The 27,217-nt window shown below is 36.2% G+C and overlaps 1 protein-coding gene across 1 annotated transcript in view; it reads left to right on the top strand.

The window, feature by feature from the left end:
• The window catches only part of gabbr2 (gamma-aminobutyric acid (GABA) B receptor, 2), a 199,646-nt gene that overhangs the window by 46,538 nt on the left and 125,891 nt on the right, over positions 1–27,217 (top strand). Inside the window, exon 2 of the mRNA XM_017454005.3 lies at positions 4,505–4,642. Coding sequence (XP_017309494.1) covers positions 4,505–4,642 — 138 coding nt within the window. The remainder of the gene's footprint in view (positions 1–4,504; positions 4,643–27,217) is intronic.

Genomic DNA, 27,217 nt, shown 5'->3' with positions numbered 1-27,217 from the left:
TTTATCACTTTTACACTTTTATCAAAGTGTCTAACAGACAATATATATTTAATGTGTTAATACAGTTGCAATCCAAATTATTCAACCCCCATGGCAAATCAGGCTTATTGTCAAAATTTACAGACTTTCAGCTGACAAATCCAACAAAAGCAACTGAAATAGTTCAACACAACGAATGCTTCAAGTTATAAGTTACATTTTCAGTTGAATTTGGGGAAACCACTTGAAACATTCATTAATACTAAAAGTAATACTGTACGTGTTACTGACTGGTAGTGTATATGTTTCGCTATAAGAAAACAGAATGAAACCCTGTTAATCTTGAGGTGTACTATAGTAGGATATAAACTCTGAATCCACAATCAAGAACAGTTTTACTTTCATAATTTATTAAAAGGTAACCAAATTATATTTTTAGCTGTTTGAGAAATCCTCATGTAAAAAAATTATTTTGTTTTAGCTTAATAAAATTGTTAAGATGACATTCAATTCAAATGGTAACACTTATAAAACAATTAATGACAAATACCTGATAATGTTTCAGTGTTACTCCCACTACCACTTTACAGTAAGTACATAATCATAATTGTTACTTTACTAAATATACTATGCAATATTATTGGACAGGATTTATAAATCTTTGATAAATGAAGTAAACAGGTTCATGTACTCCATGGACTAATACTGGACCCTGCTGTAAGGTTGGAGACATTTATATTATTGGCTTTTGCTACCCGAAGTAACTTCTAAATACCTTCTCGTCAGTAGCTCTATGATTGTGAGTTCCAACTAAGGCTAAATATAATTCTTGATGCTGGCCTTGGCTTCTTCTCCATTTAGTGTTCAAATTGCAAAGCTGATTTCCATGGCAACGTAGTCAAAGTCTGCTAGTCTGATTCTGGATAAGTTACCTTGCAAGGAAAATGACGACATGTGTTTGACAGCACTCAAAAAATCCTATTCATTTCAGAGCCAATGCTAGAATTCTAATGGTTTGGCCATCCTTTCAGGCTTGTGAACACCATGCATTTTGTTCATTGATTAGACTCTAGTGGAGCTTAATGCCAGGAAGTATACATATATACATATACATAAAACAGGGCTTGTTCTTGGAATGCCATCAGATTTTATGTGAATACATTTACATTTACATTTATGGCATTTGGCAGATGCCCTTATCTGGAGAGACTGACAGTAGTGCTTTGAAGTCTCTATCAATAAATAAATTGGTTCACTAGGTCACGGACTAAGAAAGTCATCAGTCTTTAAACTCTGTTGGGAGGTAATATAGTAAGAAAAACAAATGTGTGTGTATCCATCCAACCATCCATCTTCTACCGCCTACTCCTTCTTCAGGGTCACGGGGGAACCTGGAGCCTATCTCAGGGAACATCGGGCACAAGGCAGCGTACACCCTGGACAGGGTGTCAGCCCATCGCAAGGCACAATCATATACATGTGTGTGTGTGTATATATATATATATATATATATATATATATATATATATATATATATATATATATATATATATATATATACAATTAGTAATATAAAACTCAATGATAATTGAGTATAGTGAAGTGCCTTGGTGTTTTAACATATAATAAGAAAACTATTGCAGTGGCAGTTCAGTTCTATACTAATTTAATGAGAGATAGCTGGGACCAGCTGTCCTTCATACAAACATAATACATTAATATTGACATTTTCTAGATAACAACATTAACTATGATCCTAGTAAATCCATGACCCTAGTATTATAAGCTTCTTTCTACATGAAGCGCCATTTTGATATACAGTGCATACAAATTTTGATATTCCAGCTAGCAAAACTCTGAGATTCTGCAATCTACATTTGCACTTCGAGCAAGGAGTATGTGTTAATGCTACTTTAGATGTACTTTATATCAAACTCTAAGACAATTAGAAAGTGAATTTGTGAGCAGTGGCCAAATACAGATAGAATATTATTCTGTAACCTCAAATACTGCTTTAGTTTTATAGGTTGCCTTCTGACTGTTCTCAGTAAGCAATCCATTAGTCTAAATAAATAATAAATGGTATAAACAGAGCAGTGATAAGCAATTTAAACCTATTAAGACCACTGTGGCCTGTGTTTAGGTTACTGCCTGTACGGAGTTTTTCATGTTCTCCTAGTTCTGTGTGGGTTTTCTTCCACCTCCCCAAAACACGTCAGTAGGTGGTTCAGTAACTCTAAATTGCCCCTAGGCATGAATGTGTGTGTGAGTGTAGGATAAACCATTTATTTTCCCTAAGTGACTGTCATTTTGTGAACACAATTAGCAAACCTAAATTGTATATGCAATGTTCATTGTCCTATATATATGTAGATGTCCATCCATCCATCCATCTTTAACCGCTTTCTCCTTTTCAGGGTCGCGGGTATGTAGATGTTTAAAAGGTAATTTAAATTTTGCTATTCAGTAACAAATGTAACATTTTTGACATGGTAGATGTAGCCACTGCTATAAATGTAAGCTAAATTCTGAACATTATCATGAATATGATTATGAATATGAATATGCCCCCTCAGAATTGCAGGTTTCAGTTTTATCTGCAAATAAACTCATAAACTCACACGAATACTGCCTATTTAGCTTTAGTTAGCAGGCTAGTTTTCATGCTAACTCAGTTAACAACAGTCCACAAGTTGTGTTCATTTAAACACTAAATCTAAACTGATCAGTAAATTAACTGATTTAACACTGTGTTGCTTTCAAACATATTACACTGGTCAGTTAATTAAAAACATGGGATGTATTAAAGCTAAATGTACGTACTATATAGCTGGTTTTGGGGTTAGCATGTTACCTTATAGCTAGTTTATGGTCTTGCCTGTTACTTTAATGCTGGTTTGTGGTAGTGATGGGAAGTTCGGATCATTTTACTGACTCGGATCTTCAGCAAAATGAACAAATCTTTTTTAGAGACATTTCATTCATATTGTTAATTTGAGCAAAATATAATTAAAATGCATGTTCTCCCCATGCTGCAAGGGTTTCCTCTGGGTACTCTGGTTTCCTCCCCCAGTTCAAAGACATGCATGATAGGTTGACTGGCATGTCCAAAAGTGTCTGTAGTGTATGAATGGGCGTGTGAATGTGTATGTGATTGTGATAGGCTCCAGGTTCCTCGTGACCCTGAAAAGGATAAGCGGTATAAAAGATGGATGGATGGATGGATGTTAAATTCCCCAGCACATCTTGTATCTACACAAATGTTGATCACATTTGGAATAAAAAATAAACTATAGGCTAATGCAGCCAAGGCCAAATTATGAGAAACCGAAATGATTAATTAATGGTTTCTGATCCAAGTCGTTCTTGATTAGTTCACCTCTAGAGTCTTCGGGTTCGAGTCACTCATTCATCCTGTGATCGCCCCATAGGCTGAATGCAGTGGGAATGTGACGTGATGAATGAACGACTCGAACCCGAAGACTCGAGACCTATGGGGATGTTGCTGCGCATGCGCAGTCAACACAAAATGAACGATACTCTCTGAAACAACTCGTTGTTCCCGAATCATTTTAAAGATTCTTTCACAATGAACGAATCGTTCGTGAATGACACATCACTAGTTTGTGTATTGGCTTAGAGCTTCTAATGACCTAAATGTAGCTGATCTACAACTTTTTGAAATAGGCATGACTGACTTGAAATGGCTCAATTAGCCAATCAACTGATTTTCTTATGAACCAACAATTGTCCTCTATTTTGAGGGGAAAATGTACTTGTTCTTGATTTGATGTGAGATATGTTTGGATGGCACCTTCCCTGGGGAATTGTGAGTGTATCAGGTTTGCACCAATGTTGCTGTTTGATTTTTTTGCTGGCCTTAGTGGTCAAATTTCAATGAAGTAAAGCAAGGTTGAAAGTCATATCCTGCTTGATGTCAAGTGTCTTAGTTCATGTCCAGGAGTCAATAATCAACATTTTGTAAGTGTTTTGTAAGGGTATACCAGGATCTGCATGTCTTTACAAACAGAGCAAATCAGACCAAAAACTGGTAGAAGAGTCATATTGCAATCAATAGACCTTACTCCATCTTTTCCTTTCTCAAGCATTTCTTCAGAGCCATGGTGTGTTGCTATGGTGATGGGAAAAAGGGCTGCACACTGCAGCAGTGAGTTGGTTCTCTTGGACAAAACATTGTGTTTGACACATTCAAAAAAAGAATACCCAGAGATCCTTTGATTAACATATAATGCTGTGTTCTCATGCATACTTTCACAATTTATCACAACCATAAAATGCAGTTATTATATTGCCGCACAAATTAATTGGCTTTGTATAGAGAATGTTAGTCAGTGTAACTCTGTTGAGTGATGAGCAAAACAAGAACTGACAACGAGTAGTAGTGTACGTTCCAAACAACTGTTCAGATCAAACCAGAAGAAATCATCACCAATCATTTTGACTGGTGACATATTTTTTGTCATTTTCATCCTGACTCATCCTGTCTTTTCCCCCAACTTTTCAGTGTGACAACGCAAAGGGATTAAGGGCCTTCTTCGACGCAATCTGCTACGGTCCCAAACATTTAATGATCTTTGGAGGCGTGTGTCCATCGGTGACATCTATTATTGCTGAGTCATTAGAGGGGTGGAACCTTGTGCAGGTAAGACCAATATATATTTTATTAATATTGCATGTAATAAGAGTGGGAGATTTTGGTACAGCATCTCCACAACATGCTTTCCACTGCATAACAGCTGTGACCTGTACTGGTCATTGAGGTTAGAATCTAATTTTGGATGCAGCCTAATGTTTATATATGCTAGAAACAGGAAGTGTAGACAGATTTGAATGACTAACTGAGCTAGTATTCAAATGACAGCAACCCCTGCTGGCAGGGAAGGGTATTGCTGCAAGTTGTTGTGACACTATGGAATATATATGTTTTGGATCATTGTCCTGCTGGAAGATCCCAACCACGGCCCATTTTACACTTTCTGGCAGAGGCAGTCAGGTTTTCATGTAATATCTGTTGATATTTGATAGAGTCCATGATGCCATGTATCCTAACAAAATGTCCAGGTCTTCTGGCAGAAAAACAGACCCAAAACATTAAAGAGCCACCACCATATTTAACCGTGCGCATGAGGTACTTTTCCATATGGCTACCTCTCTGTGTGCCAAAAGGACCTCTGGTGTTTATTGCCAAAAAGCTCTATGTTAGTTTCATCTGACCATAAAACCCGATCCCATTAGAAGGTCCAGTAGTGTCTGGCAAACTGAAGACTCTTGAGTTTGTTTTGGATGAGAGTAGAGGCTTTTTTTCTTGAAACCCTTCCAAACAACTTGTGGTGATGTAGGTGAATTCAGATTGTAGTTTTGGAGAATTTCTGACCCCAAGATGCAACTAACTTCTGCAATTCTCCATCTGTGATCCTTGGAGATTTTTTGGCCACTCGAACCATCCTCTTCACAGTGTGTTGAGACAATATAGACACATGTCCGATTCATAACATTTCCAGTTGACTGGAACTTCTTAATTATTGCCCTGATGGTGGAAATGGGCATTTTCAATGTTTTTTCTTAAAGCCACTTCCCATTTTGTGAAGCTCAACAACCTTTTGCCGCACATCACAGCTATATTCCTTGGTCTTACCCATTGTTATGAATGACTAAGGGAATTTAGCCTATGTGTTACCTCATATTTATGGAAGTCATGGTTAAACAATTTCATGTTCCTAGTCACCCAGGTGTACTAAAACAGATTTTTCTCATATGAATTCATAGGGGTGGCACAGACAGTAATTGTGGCACAGATATATTTAACAAACATATTAACAAAAAAACCTGTGTTGTGTTTGCAATTGTTAACAGTGCATAACACTTGAGCAGAGAATGAGCAGAGAATTTTTGTGAATATTTTGAACAAAAGATCAAAAGGTTAAACAATTTTTCACAGCCTTCATATTTATCAAGGATGCCAATATTAGTGGAGGGCACTGTACATACAGTACTGTGCAAAAATCTTAGTCCCATACAAGGAAATTCTGTAGGGCAAAAATGCCTTCAAAAAATAGTTTCTATATTAAAAAAAAAAAACATAAATAGCAATAAACAGTAATAAATGAAACAAAGTCAATATTTGGTATGATGACCCTTTGCTTAAAAAAGTAGTAGTCTCAGGTACTACTAATTGTGCAGTTTTATAAGGAAATGAGCTGTAAGTTTTTTCTGAGCATGTTACAGAGCCAACCACAGTTCTTCTGGAGACTTTGACTGTCGCACTCGCTTCTTTTTTTGCAGCAAAACACAGCAGCCTTCATTATATATTTTTTTTTTGGCTGAAAAGTGGTCTCTTATGTAATATGCTGCTTTCTTTACTGACAAACATTTTTCTATAACATTTAATTTTGTGGTGGAAAACTAGTGTTAGGAAATCTAAAATGTTTTTGTACTGACTTGAAAATGTAGAAGTCATAGAATAAAAATCTATAACAAAGTTTGTACTTAAACAAAATCGGATGCCTAAGACTATTGCACAGTACTGTGTGTGTGTGTGTGTGTGTGTATATATATATATATATATATATATATATATATATATATATATATATATATATATATATTGGAGGAAAAGGTGGTCTTCTAATAAAATCTGTCATCTTGATTAGTCTGATATTAACCTCAGCAGATTTCTAATTACTTTTTTTTATCTTTTAATCTGTATGAGCCTGATCCATTGCTGGATAATGCTTTTAGAGTAGCATTATCCGACCCCATTGAAACTGAGCATCAAACCTGATAGTGTAACCTACATGTGTTTTTAGTTAAGAAAATAATACATTTGAGAGAATGTGAAATAGCAATGAAATGTTTCGTCTAGAAAGTTGATGGGTCAAGGAATTCAGGCTTAAAGAAGATCATTTATGAAAGGCATATAAAAGAAGACAATCTTTCTACATTATATATAAATAAAGCTTGGTTAAAATTGGGTAAAATCAAATGTTCTTCTTGTCCAGTTTTTTGGTACCTGACTAACCCTAGGCCAACTGACCATCTCCTCCTGTTGCCTTATGCTTGTGAAAATTACATTTGTGCACAGCGTTTGAACAGCTACTGTAATGGCCAATACGCCTGTATAAATATGCTGGTATAAAAGAAAATATTAGTAAATCATCTCACATCTTTTTGGGACTTAAAAAGGTTTAAATTAAAAGAGAATCCCACTCAGATTTTACAAAACTGACAATGTTTTAATTCTTCTGAGAAATACTATGAGTATTTCGCATTTTAATATCTATTACAATTTGTTATTATTATCACTACACTTGGTCTTTATGTGCTATGATAAGCATATTCCATAGTCTTATTGTTAATGTTCCCAGTTAATTCAAAGCTTCTAGTAGCATGGACCTAGAGGATCCTACTACAATTGTATTCATAGTTATTGAAAATTGGCAGGTCAGTAATCAGAGAAATAGGTGTTGTTGCATTAAAAAGTGTCGTGTAGCAGAATGTACAATAGACAATACATTAGTCCTATGTTGTTGTCACTGATATAAAGCAACCATCTATTTAACTGCCACAATTCTGTCATTAACCACTCTTAAATCACATCAGAGTATTTCATCATGTTCTGTGAGTTATTCTACTTTATCAGGCCAGTCATTTTATCAGTGCAATTCAGGTGATGATTAGCTTGTGAAGTGTGGTGCTGTGCAGTCTTCAGATATTTTTCTCTAACTGAGGTCTATCTATCTATCTATCTATCTATCTATCTATCTATCTATCTATCTATCTATCTATCAGCCTGCCATGTACAGTTATTTCTAAAATGTTCTCTTAAAATGGTGCTGAAGGCCTGATGGGAAAGATTTATGGATTTATGAGTCTTTATCATTTCTGGTCTCTGTAAGTATTCTAAGCTGAGTGAGATCCAAGCAGTATTGCACCCTAAGCCTGACAGGATCTCACCTGCTCCCCAATGTACGTCAAAGACCATCGTGATGTATGACGTCAGCTGCAAGACTGAGAAGATCAGCTAGCTTCAGTGTGATTTGTATGCAGCTGCATGTAGAGCAGCTGCTGCACTTTGCCGAAGAGTAAATGGATTGTTTTTCTCCTGTTTTACATTACCTGATGTCAGGAGCATTTCACATATTTGTGTCTCATTTTAGCACCAAAACAAGTCTGAAATAAAATGATGTGGCTGTGTGATAAGGAAAGTGCCATCATCGTAGAATAATAGAGATGACATACCTAGAGATGACAGACTGTCAGTGAAGTGATACATGATGACACAGACTGACTACCAGTTTATTTAAGGAACAGTGAGGAATATAATTGTGTGTGTGTATTCCACTTCATTTTGGCACTGATGCATTTGGATCATCTCTACCTCATTACTTTATGGAATAATTGGTCTAAAATAGGTCTAAAAATTGGGCCCTAAAATTTTTGGCAAAAAATGTTTGAAGAAGAACTGATCCAAGTGTGATCTATTATGGGTCTCAGTGGACCAAAATGTGTTTTATAGCTTTTCAAGATGGGCATTGGCTCACTGACTACTTGCAATAACAAGTCTTTAGTATGGCATTAAAACTGGCCACAACTCAACCATTAGCAATTTAGATTTTTCCAGACTTTCTGAATGTTCTGAACTGCTATTTTTCTTAATTATTATTCTTAACAGCATAATAGCATAATAGATAGGTAGCATAATATGGACGACATCCTTCATGGATAGTAACCACTGATTTACTAAATGTGTGTGTAAATACATGTGTGAACTTGACAACAGTTACAAAAACAGTCCAAACTGATTTACTAACTGGAGTCCAAGCTGATTTCATCTACAGAAATTTGCTTTCCAATGCGCAAAATAAATGTCGGTTTTGCATGTTTAACTTAATTAATATATTATACACTGTGTATGTAAAAGTGGAAAAACATGATAGTGACTGTGCAAATATTTTACTTATGTGATTTAACAGAGCTTGATTTGTGAATCAATCAAGGTAATTTTAGTTTCCTAAAAGGATTCTCCATAGACGCCTTTAAGTGTTTCCTCAGAGGGCCAACTAAAAAACCCTTAAGGATTCTAGATTTGACCTTTTCTGTCAAAATAAAACCATTTACTGACTCGTAATAATGAGCACATTTATCGCAATGATGCTGTATTATCTTAGGATTTATTATTAAAATTATGAATAAATTATGATTTATTATTAGTAACTTGCTTTTTATATTTCAAATCTGACATACCTCTGATACAACAGCTGTCAAACACAGCCCACAGGTTTTCTTTACCTTTGAACGAAACACACGTTCATGACGGCACTAATTTATTTTTCATACTTATTGTGTTTATTGTACTTTGAGTTATTTTTTCTCACCACCTTAAATGATCATTAAGGTGGAAACCACATGGACACAAGGAGAACATGCTCAAAAATTCCGCATAGAAAGTAATGCGATCCCAGAATCAGTCGAGGGACTGTGGAGCTGTGTGACAGAAACGCTACCCACTGCAACACCATGATTGGCAGATTGAACATACAGATTACTACTCTTTATTTGGGATTAGGGATGTGACAGTGAGAAAATTTTCCCACCGGTTAATCGACCTGTGAAAACACCGGTAATGCCCCTTAGGGGTTGTTTTTCACCCTCACATATGAATGCCTGTGCAGCCGTGCGCATTTCACTTTCGCTTTCAAATTAGCGGCAATTCGGGTGCGGCAATTGCTTGAATGGTGGGTTCATTATTATTACTAATATTATTTATTAGTAATTATTATAACTACAAAACTGTAAAATGACAAACTTGCTTATATTAAACATAGAAATTTTGAAACCAAATCTTCCGCCATCGTCTTGTCAGTCAGCTCGCCTCACTCTCGTCACGTGATAAATGAAGTCCGACTCCTGCTGATCTGTGCTGCGACTCGGACTCATCCGGCTCATGCTGAATTGCACAGACGTGTTCAGTTTTTAATCGTAGCGTCCGTTCTCTAACTGAACTAAATGATTTTTATTACTATAAAAAAGCAAAACGACAGTGGGGGCGGTGCCGCGGTGGGCAAGTAATGTAATTGGTGTGCAGCCGAACACCGTGTAACACCAGGAACACTGACTATCGCAGCAAGCCTGTTTGGGATCTTTCCAATTAAAGGTCCTTGGTGGCTCGAAGTTTCTAAGTTCTTTCACAGTGCCACAGCTATCCTTCTAAAATAGCTCTTTTTCAAACTGTAACAAGGTCTCAATCTTCTTCTTCTCCAATGATGAGCAAATCAAATCCAATTCAGCATTGTAGGATTTAAAATAAGTCTTTTATGAGCACTGGTGTGTCTCCTATAGACTACTGGTTGTTGTTCATTAGACTCTTCTATAATGTAAAATCACGCTTTCTCTCTTCCTTTTTTAAACGTTATTTTTCCAGAGTATTGAAAAAGCAAAGCTGGTTTTTACTGCAATACACCTAACCTCCTAAATAAAAAATATGCTGCTGCTGTATGCTGTTCATGAGATCTTTTCTTGCTCTGTGTACATATTTCATACAGTGGAAATAAAAAGTCTACGCACCCCTGATAAAATGGCAGGTTTTTGTGAAGTAAAAGAATGAAACTAACATAAAAAGTGTCAGATCTTGTCCCACTTATTTTCCCATTAATAAAGTGAAAAGAATCAGAAACTGTTCAGGGAAAAAAGGTAATAAAAAAACTTACAATAACCTAGTTGCATAAGTGTGTATACCCCTAAGCTAATACTTTGTTGAAACACCTTTAGCTTTTATTACACCACTCAGTCTTTTTGGGTAAGAGTCTATCAGTGTGGCACATCCTTTATTGTTGCTGTAGGTCTCTTGGCAGTCTCCATGGTAAGATTTTGTCTTGTCCTGTATATAAATTTTGGAGGGATGTCCTGTTCTTGGTGATGTCACGGTGGTGCTCCATTTTGTTTATTTGTTGATGATGGCCTTTTCAGTGTTCCATGGTACATCTAATGTTTTGGAAATTCTTTTATACCCCTCTGTTGATCAATACCTTTCGAGAAGTGAGATACTGTACATGCTTTGTAAGCTCTTTGTGGACCATGGTTTCACCAGTCTGGTGAAGCCAAGAAAAGAGATGAAAGAAATAAGGAAGAAAATCTTACAGATTCAGCTGGTCTTTATTTGGAGTTGATCAGAATAATTTAATTGAGGACAGCTGTATGATAATTACTTTTGAACATGAGTTTGAATGTGATTGGTAAATAACCAAAATGTACCAGTTACATTAGCTACTGGAATTGATGCTAGTCTAACCTGGCATTAGCTAAGAAAAAAAGATAACTTAAATTAAATATAGTTAAATATGTCAGTTAACATTAGCAAAATTAGCAAAACATTCCATACAGCATGTGTTTTAAAACTAGATCAAGTTCATGTCTTCCATAGTCAAGTGTAACAGTGCAGTCCTCTGGCTTATTCATATTCAAGCACCCGGATAGCTCTTGTGCTATCGATATTGTTTAACATAAAAACATACCTGCAGATGAGGAATTAGCATGATAATTGATACTTGTTTTTTTTTTTCTACATAGATGAACTTTATTAGTATATTTTCCATCCCTGACTTGCACCAGGAAAGACTTGTGCTACTAAATTGCCTGGGTATTCACTTCGTCAGTAATAGGAGGACTGAAACAAATGGGTATTTTTAAACAGTGACTTGGTCTGTAGTCTGACAAGTATGAGGTGCATACACCAAATCTGGATGAGAGGGGTTCACAGAGACCATGAAGCATAGTTAAAGGAGCCAATTAGGACATGTGGACCATAAAGCTAATGAGAATCTGAAGGGGCTGAACTAAACTACTGAACTAAAATGTCCAGGCATGCAGATAAGTGCTGTCACTTTACAGCAGCTATCTAAAATCCTACTTTTAATGTAACTGGGTTTTAGAGCAATAACCACACATGATTACACATAGATAGAGTGCTAGCTGTGACAATATGCTATGAATTTGTATCTGTTTCTTGATGCAGTATGTTCAGTTTACATTCATTAGCAACATAAGCCACATCCTTGTTGTGCTGTTTTTATTTTCTCACAAAATATTCTTATTTACTCTTCTTAACCCACATTTTCAACTGCTCCTTAACTGCTACTTATGAACATCATAAGGAGCAGGTGAACGTGTAACATTTGTTCCCTTACATACTCCACCATTTTTGCAAACCCTCCTGAAAAGAATTAACCTTTTGTCTTTGCTTCAAGTCTTCTTTAATTTCTTTTTCCTCTATTTGGCTTTCATATCTCTTATTTAGGTCATATGTTCCATAACAGTTTGAAGAGGTTGGGGAAAGATCATTTGTGAACAAGGAAGCACATCGATGAAAAGAGTGCATAATTAGTGTCTATTCAGCAATAATACAGCTTAATTGACTCAATACTGTATAACATATTTGGTGAAAACTAGGGCTTCTGCTGGATGCCTTGATTGCCTCACATGGCTATGCTAAGGGGATTTAGGAGATCTTTTTCATTCATGGGTGCCAACAGTATTGTTCTCAACACTGATACTGTACAATGAAATGTGATTAAAATACATAGGTCTTTGATATAAGGAGTTAATTCTCTTTGTCACCTTTGAAATCAAAATTATATCAGAATATATCTTGATTCTTTTCTGGGAAAGATACTGTACATGATGCAGTAAAATCTTTAAACTAGATTAATGAACAGATTTTTCCTTGATGATTAAATGTACACAAACATCAGTTGCATAAATATAATTGGCTAAAACAGTTGTTTTCAAAGAGGGGTCTATGAATTACAGCCAGGGGGTCTTTAATCTAAACTTTTGACTTTAATCCAAACCTCAAAAACAAATAGGTTTATGAATAAACTTGAATCTAATGCCAATTTTAATAAAAATATGTTAGATCAATGAGAAGTTCAGGAATGAAAAGCTCTGTGGCTCCAATAAATAACTATATTTGCACAAATTCAAATAATTAACCTAATTTATTAACAATTTGATTATGTTCATAAAATAAGTCTTTTTGAGGGCTCTGTGGATTATTATTATTATTATTATTATTATTATTATTATTATTATTATTATTATTTTTGTTCAGTTAATGGGGTCGCTGGCATCCAAATGTTGCCATTTGAACACCTGGACTAAAGGAATACATTTCACAATTTTAAAATGAAAGCCTTTTTTTCCCTATTAAGCTGCATGACGCTGTATTGCATCATAATTTAGATAATGTTATATCGAGTTAAAAACACAGCAGTAATCTAGGACACTTAACGCTTGAAGCATCATTAACTAATTTATGAAGCAAGATGACATACTATGAAACAGTGGGGAGAATTGAAAATGTACTTACATGATTGTGAAAATCAGCAGGATCAGAAAAAACGATAGCTATAAACATGTACTTTATAATGTTGATTAAAATAATAATTAAGAAAGAGTTGGGGGAGGGCTAGGGGATGTAACTAGTAGCTGTCCAGGGGATTTTATTAAAAACTTTTAATTTAATCATATTCTGTTTACTCCATTGCTTCCATGTGCTTCCTCAAAGTTGGCCTCTGTGGAAACACTCTGACAGATGAGTAGGAAAAAAATGTACACAGAAACAGTAATTTGGTATGGGTTTATATGAATAAAATAGTAAGAAAAGCTATGATCACTAGCCATCATCCTGGCCAGCTTTCCAACTAAGGTGATTTGTACAAATTCTTAAGGATTTCCAATCAACCCTCTAATGAACAGATGTGACACATCTGGGTTGAGTTTCAGAATGAACTCAGTTGATGGCCCCAGGAAAAGACCACAGTAAAAATTTCAAAAATTATTTTAACCGACTTAATCTGTATGTAATTTAAGTAAAAGTAACCTGCTACTCTTCCATGCCTAGGAAACGCCATAAATCGTCAGATAACCTTGTTGACATGCTGGGAGAGTACATATTTGATCTATTTATGGTATTAATATACCACTCTGTATTTCACATGGCACTGTTAATAGTGTTAATAACCATGCTATCAGGACTGGGACGTGGAAATAATTAACAGTGATTGTCCTCCTGATTTGGAATTCTTTCCTTGTCTATTATTTTACATTTACATGTAGTAATTTATCTGACACTTTTGCCTAAAGCAATGAACAATAAAGGGCTGTGTTAATGTTCACCCTGGAGCCATGTGGGGTTAAGAGCCTTATTAGAATTCTGGATTGACGTTGAGATATTGTCATTCTGTTAGCATGGTGATCTGAGGCTATGGGGTCTTTTGTCCCCCAATAGCTGTATTTGGTGTCACATTACATATAGCAGAGTGGTAGTAGTTATTGATGGGTGGTGATGATTTTAGGCTTTTCTGTTCACAGATGGCAAATTTCTATTTATTTCAAAATAATGCTATTAGTGTATTATGATTGTCATGCATCAATCTTCTGTGTTTACCTCCACTGTAATGTAAAAATATATTAAAAATCCACACTGTGTCACTGTACAGAAACACACTTCCAAAATGACAAAGAAACTTGGCAAACACAATACTTATAGGTATATTTAAGACAAATACTTCACCCTGAAACACACAAATGTTTTAATATTGAAATATTTGCAAATTTCAATAATCTCAAACATAAGGGATAATGATCAGCTTCCACTGTTAGCTCCTAAATACAAAATAACAAAAGCTCATTTTCTCACGCACCATTCTCCATTAACATTCAACATCATGTTCATGAGAAATCCAATGTAGAAGTAGTTGAGAAACGAAGCTTTGGACTCAAAGTTCCAGACAAGAATGAATTCAATTCAATTGTGTCATATAGCAAGGAGGTAACTCTGGACTCCATTTCCCAGCAGCCACTGCACCATACTACATCACTGTCATATGACCACCTACACCTGTATCATGATTCTGTTTAACGAGCACTCATATATATATAGCCACTGTTTGTACTGCTTCCTTGTCTGACGTATTGTCTAGCTTCACCTTTGTCCTGGTACCATGTTTTGTTTCCTAGTTTAGTTTTAGCCTTAGCCACAGTATTCTGACTAGTTGTCTTAGTGTCTTTGTTCCGTTGGTTGTTTGTGTATTAAATGTTTGAAGATCTGCGCTTGTTTCCATATCCTTCTTTGTAACATGACAAATTTAGCACTTTTAAGAACTTTTAACATTGTCAAAACAGTTTTACAGAATATATTAATTCTACTTATACGTTTTAAATTTATACATTTATCCCTAATGAGCAAGTGATGGTGGCAAAGAAAAACTCCCTGAGACGAGATGAGGAAGAAATCTTGAGTGGAACCAGACTCAAAAGGGAACCCATCCTCATCCTCAATAATTTCCCTTCTATAACTGTACACTATATAATCAAAAGAGCAATTGTGTAACCAGGAACTTATGAGCAGCTTATGAATACAAGTATCAGAGTGATTTCTGAATTCATTATAATCTTAACATAAAGTCTATTTTGTTGAAGTTATCAACTGTTCAATGATGGAGACTTAAGTGCAAAACTATTCGCAGCAACTGCAGTCCTAAGGCTATCCAAGGAAGAACATCCACAACCATTTTTATTGCATCTATGTGGTACCATTCACAGTAATCTCATTGATCTTTAGGCTGTGCATGTGGGGTCAGCTTCAATAGCATCCAGTGATTTTCAGGTGATGACATCTACAACCAGAAGTTGGATGATAAGCATGATTGCATTGATGGTGGTATTAGCATGAAGGTTGAAGCTTTGGAAGCTGATTGGTTTGAGTAGAGTGTGTAGATGAGGAGGTGAGAAAGCTGGACAGAATAAAGGACTAAAGTGCTGCTGCATCACTGTCTTTAGGTAGAAATGAAGCATGGCTAAATTCCACACCAGGCAACACTAGGAGCAGAAAGTTGAACTGCATTGTAGGTAATGTAGGAAAGCATTAACCAAAGTGAAAATAGACAAGAATTGAAGATCATTGAATATCACAAGTCTTTCAGGATGGATTTTATAGACACTATTCACGCATAATTTTAATTTAAAAATGAATATTTTCCAGACTAAAGTAATTTGAGCATGCTAGGGAGGCAAGCTGCAGGAGCAACATGAAAGAGCTATGGCCCATGGAAGAGACGCCAGGATATGCCGTGTCTTGTAAGAAAGACGGGTGCACACTGAGAGAAATATTGACTGACAGAATGAAACCCATCTGCTTTGTGTTTCAATTATCTCCGAGAAGGAGAGAAATAGTTGCAGATAAAACACCGAGAGTAGTGCTGAGAATTACCACTGTTTCCACTATGCATTAGCGATGCACGGCTTTAACACAGCTGCATTACGGCACTGCAGCACCTGGGAAATGCCAAGGGTACAATTAATTTCACTCCACCATGCAAATTAGATGTCTGTAAGCAGCAATACACTCATCATCACTCAGTATTTATTCCTGGAAATAAGAAGAGGTATGTTGTTCACAATGTCTCCTTCAGTTTCATTCTGTCTCTGTTCTGGTTTAGCATTGCAAACCATTAGAAGAAATAAAAAGAGCAGCTGAGAGAACTTTGAGCAAACCATAGATAGTGCCAGTGGTAATGGAATTCCTGGAGGAGGCAGGATGCATTTCCCATCTAAGAGGCTTCACAGCTAATCTGTCAACATTTCACCAAGCCTGTTAAGAGTTTCTGCCCTGGACATACAGTATAGTTGGTACTATGCAGTGGATACTAGATGGATACAGCTGTGAAAATGTAGTCTTGAATGTAACAAAATATTTGATTGAATCCTTTTGTCATATCTTAAAGTATAATGGCACAAACATCTTAGTTGTTTACAGGAATATATTTTTTGTCTTTTACTGCACTTGTTCAGATCAATTTAGTTTTATTTTTATAGACATTGTCACAAAGCAGCACAACAGAAATCTAGATGTAAATAAATCTAGATCCCTAATGAACAAGCCATGGGAGATAGTGGTGAGGACAAACTCCCTGAGACGTCATGATGATGTAACCTTGCAAGGAACCAGACTCGGAAGGGAACCCATCCTCTGGGTTATTACATTACTACTGGGGTAGTAGAAATCTTAGGAATCATTACATACAGTACAACTATCTACAGGGTCACAGACTATGTAGTGTATTGGAAGGATTGCCATAATGAGCACATTGTGAAGATGAGTCCTAGCATGATCTACAGGTGAGGCAAAGTAAAGCAATTTTTTAATTAATTAATTTATCTTTAGTTTTTGGACATTAATTTTAAGCATTAGACTTTCTATTCTGTTCTGATTCATAATAAATGTTTTGAAATTCTTGTCTGTTATTCAGACATAAGCCCAATTTGCAGTGAATCATAGGTGTTAACTGGACTGTTAATCATCTGGGGTTGAGCCCATATTCTTCTCCATCAAAAAACATCTTCTAAACAACTTCTAAATATACAGTTTTTTTCTTGCATGTGTTGGCTAATTGTTTATAATGTGAAAATTGGACAAAAATTGGATTTATCATAAAACTTGCCTCAGGTATTGTCACTGTTTGTAGGACTACCAGACCGATAAAATATAAAATGAACACGAGACTAGGCTAGTTTGGTTGTCGCGAGCCAAGGATAGGCGCAACTAAGCTATCATTGTATGGGTTTAGCTGCTACAGTGCCATGCAAAGTACGTTAGCTGTCCTTATGCTCTGCTCTTATCATGTTCACGTAACTTTGAACTCATATAGACATTTACACACCTTGTTTGTAAATTTGTTGAGGATATTAATGTTTCAGTTTAAGCCCATTTACTGGTAAAAAAAATCGCCATATATCAATTTTGCCCCTCACGCAAATTAACTGTGTGAGCTAGTGTTTGGCAGAATTGAGACCTGTCAGCCAATAAGAGGGAATATTTCCATGTACTGTATTTTCCTGTAAACCCTATCTAACTGGTCTTGCCTCCATTCACGGCAGATAAAATACAACACTCCATTCACAGATACAAAATTACAACACTGCCGTCTTCTTTTACTAACGTTCAGTTACATAGTGATAAACCGCATCAAGTTGAGAATTATTGGGGGCTAAAGAAAAAATCTTTGGAGCTACAGCCCCTAATGCCCAGGCCAGGTTACGCCCTTGCAGTGGATAGAGATTAGGGTAAAAAAAATAAAAAATTCTAATAATTTCTTTAACTTTATCACAGGTGTTTTACAAATTTCATGATAGTAACTGCACACATTGATCCAGAGTGTACAATGGTTCAAGGCACTGTAGTAATTGTCCTAGCTATTGTACTTCCAACCTACAAATGATTTTATTAGTAGAGAGCCAATTCAAGACGCACAAACATATGCATCACTAGTATCACTTGCTAATACTTTGAATAGAAAGATTCTGTAGTTGCCATGACAGTTACAAAAAATCTGTAAACATATCTAGAAATACCAAGACCAAACCAAAGTTGGAGAGCAGCCGGTCTTTAAAATGCAGATCCATTACAATCCAGTAAAACTGCTTTTGCCAGATCGAAGCTGGAGATCAATAAAGGGTAGTTAAATGTCTGACACAGCTCACTAATATCTGTAATATAAATTCACAATCTGAGAGAGAATGTGGGGAATATGGAGAGAAAGGAAGAGAGTGTCAGACAGACAGATAGAGTTCAATGGCATTGTAATGGAGAAGAGCCCTGTCAAAGACACCACACCGACATACACTAGATTTTTCCTCTTCCCTAATTGACAGCACATGCTTAACCAAAGGCATACCCCATCACCACACATACCCACAAACACACACAATTATGCTGATGCAAGGCTGATTCCTAATTCTTGTATAAATTACCTCTCTGAGTCACAAATTGAGGCAATCCAGTTTAATTAGCATGAATGTAAGTGTCTCTGTTCTCTCTTCCTTTCACTCTATTCCTCGTCCTTTCTCCTTTATCTCCTGCCACCTTTATGCTCTATTCTGTGTTCTTTGGAGCCGAGTTTTGTATTATTTGCGTGTCAGGATGTGGAGGACTCAAGCATGCTTGAGGCTGTGTTTGAGAAGAGAGTGTTTTCAGTATAATAGAACACTGTTTTAGACTCTTATTTTATTTATCAGCTGAATGTTGTGTCAATCTTTTAATTCCATACAATTTCAGTTCACTTGTATAGTGCGTCTCACAGTAGAAATTATCAGAAAGCTTTTTGTCCCTAATGAGCGATCCTTTGGATGGCATAAGGAAGAAACCTTGACTTGGGAGGGACCAAAAAGGGCACCCATCTTCTTCCAGGTGACAATTAATGTGACATCATCCACTAATCTAAAATAAAGTAATATTTTTTTTACTGAATGGGTAGCATTGCTGTCTCATAGCTCCAGAGTCGCTGGTTTGATAGTAAGCTTGGGTTCCTGTCTATGCCAGGTTCTTCCCATGTTCATGTGGGTTTCCTTCAACCTTCCAAAACATGCTGATAGGTGAACTGACTACACTAAATTGTCCCGAGGCACAAATGTGTGTATGGTGCCCTGTGATGGACTGTATTCCTGTTTTGCACCCAGTGTTCCAGGGATAGGGTCTGAACCTATCATGACCACAAATCATGATGAATGAATGAATGAATGTATGCCGCTTACTGTTGGGTACATCACATGTGACAGTCTTTATTTATTTTATATGTTCATGGTTGCTACAATATCCAAGATCTATTAAATGAAATATTTCTGAAATGTTGTAAGTATATGTTACAGTCTTTAGAAGCTTCTAACATGTTACAGCTTCTAAAGACAAAACCAATCCCATTATTCCGTGCACTGCACATATTTTAAGTATGCAAAAAGTAAGGTTGAGAGATCTATTTGAAAAGCTCTGATAATGGTCCATTTAGAGTGTGTTAGAAGGCCATTAACTGAGCAATTTAGTCCACCTCTTCACTGCGCTGCTCCAGCTAATGACTTGTGTGCAGCCTCACCATTCACATCTGTATGCACCATGCATTCACACTTCATTCAATAGTGTGCGAAAACAATCCCATTCTTGCCTGTCGCCCAAAATCCTCGATGTAAAATGACTAGTTCTCACTGAGTTTACCTGGGTGAATACGACAAAAGAAACTGAATGCTGCTTTCCACTATCTGGCAAAGCCAGAAGGATTGAATGGAGCAACAAAATGTCTGCCATAACTGCACGTGGGAATGCCTTGTACTTTACACTTCTATCTGTGTATGTATTGTCAGGTATGGTTTTTGGAAAAGCAGAAAATAATAGTAGGTTAGTTATGCACTGGAAGCTTATTTGTAAACATTGCCTATCATAGTGGTGAATGGTATATGAATAAGCCACCAGTATAAATTTGTAGAAACTGCTCCACATGTGACTATGGTGATACAAAGAGTGGACATTCTGTCTACTTTAATACTGGTTTATACTTTTAAGTTGAATTACCCCTAAAGTTGATGAATGGTTATGTAGTCCTAAGAATGAAAACTAGTGGTTCTCAACTAGCACAACAGACCATCAGATTGTGAGTTCAAATCCCCACTGGGATTACTAGGAAACCATTGCCATTATGAGAGTGATTAAGGAAAATTGTGAGAATCTATAAGGTAATTTAAACAGTTAGCATCTTCTCCAAGCACATTCGATGGCTCTATGAGCAATTTATTGACATTACTTTTTGGAGGAAACTCGTTGGTCTTTACTCTCTATGGTTGGTAGTTGTTGTGCAATAGGTTATAACTAGTTAGTGGGTGGAGACTGGCAGTGACTGAATTGTGAGAACATTTCTAAGAATTAAAAAACAAATTGTTACAAAGCACCTGGCTGCAACACACATGATTATGTCATTTTGACCGCTTACCCACTGAGGGAAATCACAGTGAGTCACCATGCGATAAAACAAAGAGGTTTTGGTTTGTTTAACTGCAGTTCACATGAATGAGTTGTTTTGAGTTTGACTGGTTTGATGTAAATGTATTGTCTAGCTGGCCTTTCAGTGGTCATTAAAAAAAAATATTTCTATAAAACTGTGTACACATGTCATGTGTGTCTTCTCTGTCAGTGCCAGTGTTTTGGTTTTTGAGTTGTTGGACTGGATAAAGTTTTTGGTTTTGGGTTATTGATATGATTGGATATCAATTTTGTGTATTGTATATGGTATGTTTTTGTATATTTTACAATATTGATGTGTTGTACAACTTTGTACAGTATGTGGGGCAGGTACGGTGGCCTGTAAGCACAAAACGTAATGTTTTCAACAAACCAAAAGTGCAACAGCAAATCAGAAAACACTGATTTTTTTTTAAATTTGTTTCTGAATTTGTTGTTGGGGTTTTAGTTTTGCTGCTGTATTTTCTGATTTGCTGTTGCGTTTTTAGTTTGTTATAAAACTATTGTGACTACTGTTGTTGTCTAATATTATTTAAAAAAAATCTCCATGAAACATGATCATGGCTATATCACTCACTCACACTATTGTAGATCTACAAATTCGCAGGAAATGCTACAGTGGGTGTTTGGTCATGTTTCTGCTCAGTGAGACCAGTGTGAGATGACACACTGAAAATTATATTCAGTGTATGCTGACTATGGCTATATTTTATTGTGCTATTTGTACCTTATAAAATGTATCGTAATGAGCAATGACATTTTATAGCTAGTGAACTAGAAGGAGAAGCATCATTTCATTATCATATATATGAAAAAAAATATAGATACAGTACCTATATTTATTTATTTATTTATTTATTTATTTATTTAAATCTCTCTGCTATTCTGAAAACACATATCAGAATTTGTCCTGTTTCTGTGTGAGTGTGACGGTGGGTGGAGGAGCTGTAATGGCTGCCTGTTCAGTCTTTCTGCACATCAAAAGCCGGGGACTGTTCTCAGAGCACAGTGTCATGTTGATGTTGTGAACGCTGTTTCATCAGTGTGGATGCAGGAGCAGTTTCCTTTACCCCAGCCTTAACTATGATTAGAAAAATTGGTTCCCTCCGAAGCATTTAGCTTCTTTTTTCCCTGACAGACTGGCAAAACCAGTTCACTTCCTGAACACTTGGCTATTTGGCTGCTCTCCTCTAGTCAATCAAACATCTTTCTTGTTTTCTTTACACAGCTGTGCGCACACTGAATGCATGCATGGATGCACAAATACTTACACATACGCATATATGTTCACACATTCTCAACCCTCTTAACAGGATTTTTTTTCATGACTTGAATGTATGGAGTGTAAATGACCAGAATGTACTGCTGCATGAGAATTGCATATCTTTAGGCCTCCTGTAGTCATGCCAATTAATTAGGATAGCCAGTTGTCTTATAAAAAAATGAGTACGCTAAATGTTAGGACATTGTAGTGTTTGTGTTTTGTATTCAAAATGCGCAAAATGTCAGTAAGGCAGTTTAGCACATTAATGAGACAATATGGCTGATTTAAATTAGTTTATTCAGTTTCCTTCTAAGACACTTCTTGGTGTAATGGTTTCCATTACCCATTTCATATGACTTTTTAATGGTTAAGGGACACCATTAGCCTGTTCCTATCAGGATTAAAAAAATAAATAAATAAAAATTCTGTAAACAATTCAACTTAAAAATAATACAAATTTGTTATTCTCATGGAGGAATCGTGGAGGACATGCCACAATTACCAGAAAACACAGCAGGGGATCAGGAACAATCATAAGACCAAAAATAAACGTGAATTTAAAAAAAGACTTTTATTTATGTATAAATAAAATAAGCATAACTCTGATTTTCCTTGATTTTCCATGCCACTTATCCTACACAAGGTCGTGGGGAGCCTGGGGCCTGTCCTGGGAAACTTCGGGCACAAGGCGGGGGACAACCTAGACAGGGTGCCAACCCATCGCAGCACACAATCTCACAATCTCACACACACACACACACACACACACACACACACACACACACACACACACACACACACACACACACACACACACACACACACACACACACACACACACTACGGAAAATTTTGAAATACTAATCAGCCTACAACACGTCTTAGTAAAATCAGTCCCTAAATAAGAGGATGAGAGGGTAAAATGACTTTAAATAAGCTTATGTAAGTGATGAATAATTTGGATGGTTATGGTATATACCAGGTATTCAACTTAAAAGTCTACTTTCATAAAATTCTTTCTTTTCTACTTCAAAGCATTAAATTGTTTTCGTTTCACACTGACGCGTCACATTATTACGTTTGACTAACATCACAGACGTCAGTTTCAAACTTAGCTTGGGGAGAATAAACACATACTTTGCTGTCCATTTATCTTTAAACATTCGGTTTTCATAGTTTCATATTTTTTTAACGAGCCATGTTTTTTGTTCACCATTTACCAGAGAAGGTAAATAATATTTAAAAAAATCTATGAAAGTCTGTGAAATTTTTTCCCTTTTCTATACTAATGTCGCGAGTCCTGTAACTAGTCTCTGAGCTGCCTTCAGCTAAATAATTTACATAAATGCATGTGATTGGATATACTGCAACAGAGGATCTACTGCAGAAGCCTGATTTATATTTAGAAAACTGGAGACGGTGAACTACGGCCAGTTTTCTTTCTATGTTTATCAGCTCTGCTGCAGTATTTTTCCAAGTTCTTGGCGCAGTCTGATGAAATACTTTGTTGGGTCTGTTAAGGAGTACTCTTTAGGTGCTTTAGATGCTCTCTTCTTCAGCCACATTCTTTAGCTGCTCCCTCGGATGGCCAACCAGATTTCTGAAATGGAGAAAATTTATATATATATATATATATATATATATATATATATATATATATATATATATATATATATATATATATATATATATATATTCATTATTTTATATCATTTTTTAAATATTTTATTTTATAATGTACCTAGGGCTCCTCTGAGACTCCCCACACCTATTGGTGTTGATGGATGGTGTGGTACAAACATGTCCTATCTGGCACGCATCAACAATACGAGTTACTTTATGCGGCATAATACCTACATTAATTTGGCCAGATTGCTGAAACATTTCCCTAAGGCCAAGCGGAAGCGGAAGCCAAAATTAAAAACTTGAAAATTAGTCTTTGACACCCAGAAGATAAAAAGATGAAAACAAAGTACAAAGGAAATCTTTAGAGACAAGGAGGCACATCAGAGCGTGCGCACACACACACACACACACACACACACACACACACACACACACACACACACACACACACACCAGTGAAAGTAGGGTATAATGTTCTGAAGCTGTGTCTATAGCTCTGTCTATAGCGTATGAAAGACAGGTTCCTCAAATGTTCTTGGAATGAGTAAGGGTTCTTAGGTTCCTGCCATTGTTTATGATAAATGACCCTCTTTCTAATAATCTTCATGAAGTCTTTCATTTCAAGTACAAATGTTCTCTTGGAAATTTTACCATTCCTCCCTACACACCCTGCTTATTTATTTTTATATCATTTTCATCATTCTGTGCTAGATATCATGGTATAGTACTTTTCTTGCTTCTCTTCTACTGTTAATTCGATATATGATATTAAACCAGATATTGTGGTATTCTATTTTAAAACACAAAGCTCTGACAATGCAGTATTATTTTAAGTCTGTATTTTCATGTTAAGCAAGTTGGTATCTAATATCAAATTCTCAGTGCATTTGTATCCAGCACTCATCGTACTGTGGTGATTTTATCAATAAATTTAGTCTGTGAAACTGATAGACCGAGACTTCATTAGGATAAACCAGGATTTACACTTTGTCGAATTTATTTAATGATTTTTAAGTAATTAAATGAGCTCATATTTCCCAGCATTCTTAGTGTTCCAGGCTTCATGATAAACATGATATTATTGATTTTTTCTGAATATGATCACAATTTTGGGAAACTGCAGTGAAAATTACTTTATCTTTTGCATGTAATGTTTGCAAATGATTATCCTGAACGTCCTATTAGATTCAACTCATGGCCCTGCGATCACTCTTTTTTTTTATTGCAGGGAAATATTTGGTTTGAAGACCAGGACATGAACTTCATTTAAAGTCTGTATGATTAATATTTCCCCCCGAGCTTGTGACTTTTTTGAATATCATTTCCTTAGCATGTCTAAATAGATTTACCATCCAATCATTCATCTGGTAAATCTTATAGGCTTTACTTTCAATCCTGAAGAAGAGTAAAGACAATTATATCCTACCGGTATGCCAGTGGGAGTGCCTTGATTTGACTGGCAATTTATTTGTTGTTCAATAGGTTAGTGTGGGCAGGTCACTACTTCCTGTGGTGGAGTCTGTACATTTTTAAAGAGGCACCCTGATTTACCAGCAAGACTTCCTCTTCTCATGTTGAGAAACTCACACAAACAGCCAGTGTGACCTTTACCAGCAATAAACACAATTAAATATGAATAAGAGAAATAATTGAAAGTAACCCGTACTTTCCTCAGAACATCAGAAGTGAACTAACAAACTCACTTGAATACCAGGGCACTGACATTTTGTTTTGCCTTCCAGTAAAGATCACAATGCTAATATACTAGAGTGTGTATAATCTGCCTTAAAAAGTGCTATGACTTTAATATGACGAATGTCTTGGTTTTGTCCATATCAGTTTATTCTTATGGCGGCCCGCAACAGAAAATACAAAATACAAAAGGAAATCACAAACACAACAGCAAACGAATGATGCAACACCAAAGCTAAAAAAAACAAATCAAAATCATAACAACAAAATAAAGTACAGAAATGCAAAATGATAATCATAAAGTGCCCTTATTAAACATCTCATGCTCATTGCTGATTGGCTACAGAGCATGTCAGGCTCAGAGTTGGTGGAATATGGACAGCTGGAGGATGTTTACAGAGCCTAAAAGAATCAACTGAGGCTTTTATTCATGCTTATATTTTTCATCAAGAGCATTCATATGATGTTATTTTAGATATGCTGTCAACTTTTCACTGCATTAATATGAGTATGTAAATGCTGAAGCCTAAAGGAAGCTGGATTATTCAGAAGAAGGAATTACGTGGCAAGAATCTGCACAGCTGGGGAAGAAAGAATCTGTGTGGCTGGGAGGACAGGGTTATTTAGAAATTATGTACTTGATGGAACCCGTCCCATACACACACAGTTCCTTTAGGTTCATCCCTGAGCATGCTCTTTCTCTTCCCTGGGTCTCTGGCTGCTCTATAGAAGAGCTGGAGCCAGCAGGTCAGAGTGAGTAATGTGGTCTGTCGAGCAGCCATTAGTTCACCTCTCTGCTTGTTTCCAATTGTTTCAAATACAATTAGCTACACATCTCCAGTCACTTAGTGTGCGCCTTACTTAGCAGGAAAGCACATACATGCAGGCAGTTGCGTCAGACAGTTCTGCTGGACACAGACATCACTGCAAGGGTTTAGCTTGTGTGCTGGGTTTTTCTTGATTGATAGAGAATAGTAAAATAAGGTGGTGGAAAATAAGTGGATATGTGAAACATTCATTTTACTTTATCTCTCAAACTACGAGCTGCAGTCTTTAGTTTGGCTTTTGCATTCTGCTGAGTGTAGTATGGCCAATTTTAAATTGTGTCCTTTCTAGGTATTTCTGGATTTTTGTACACACAATTTATTGAAAAGTGTGATAACTGACAACTCAGACATTCATAGGCACTGCATAATTATTTTATAATGCAATGCTGAAGAATATACACCAATCAGCCATAACATTAAAACTACTGACAGTTGACGTGAATAACATTGATTATCTCGTTACAATAGAACCTGTCAAGGGGTGGGATCTATTAGGCAGCAAGTGAACTGGCAGTTCTTGAAGTTGATGTGTTGGAAGCAGGAAAAATGGGCAAGTGTAAGTATCTGAGTGACAAGGGCCAGATTGTGATGGCTAAACGACTGGGTCAGAGCATCTTCAAAATAGCAGGTCTTATGGGGCGTTCCCAGTATGCAGTGGTTAGTACCTACCAAAAGTGGTCCAAGGAAACACACATTTCATAATATGAATTAACTTTATTAATACAACAAGCTATGAAATTACAGAATGAGGTAACAAGGTATAATACTTAACTGTTATCATTCTTAATGACTATGACTCAAAGTCTTAATGTATATGCTTCATTATTATTCCCTGTTGTGCTATGGATTAGTGCATGTATTTAATGATTATGGTGAAAACATTAGTTATGTATTAATAAATAACTTTTATGTGGATCCTTTACTGCTATGGGTGACTGCTCAAGACTGTTGTATCTGTATTTCTTAATC

The sequence above is a fragment of the Ictalurus punctatus genome, chromosome 24 (assembly GCF_001660625.3).
Source record: "Ictalurus punctatus breed USDA103 chromosome 24, Coco_2.0, whole genome shotgun sequence".
NCBI lineage: Eukaryota > Metazoa > Chordata > Actinopteri > Siluriformes > Ictaluridae > Ictalurus > Ictalurus punctatus.
Note: the sequence above shows the minus strand (reverse complement) of the source record. Positions and strands in the feature narration are given on the sequence as shown.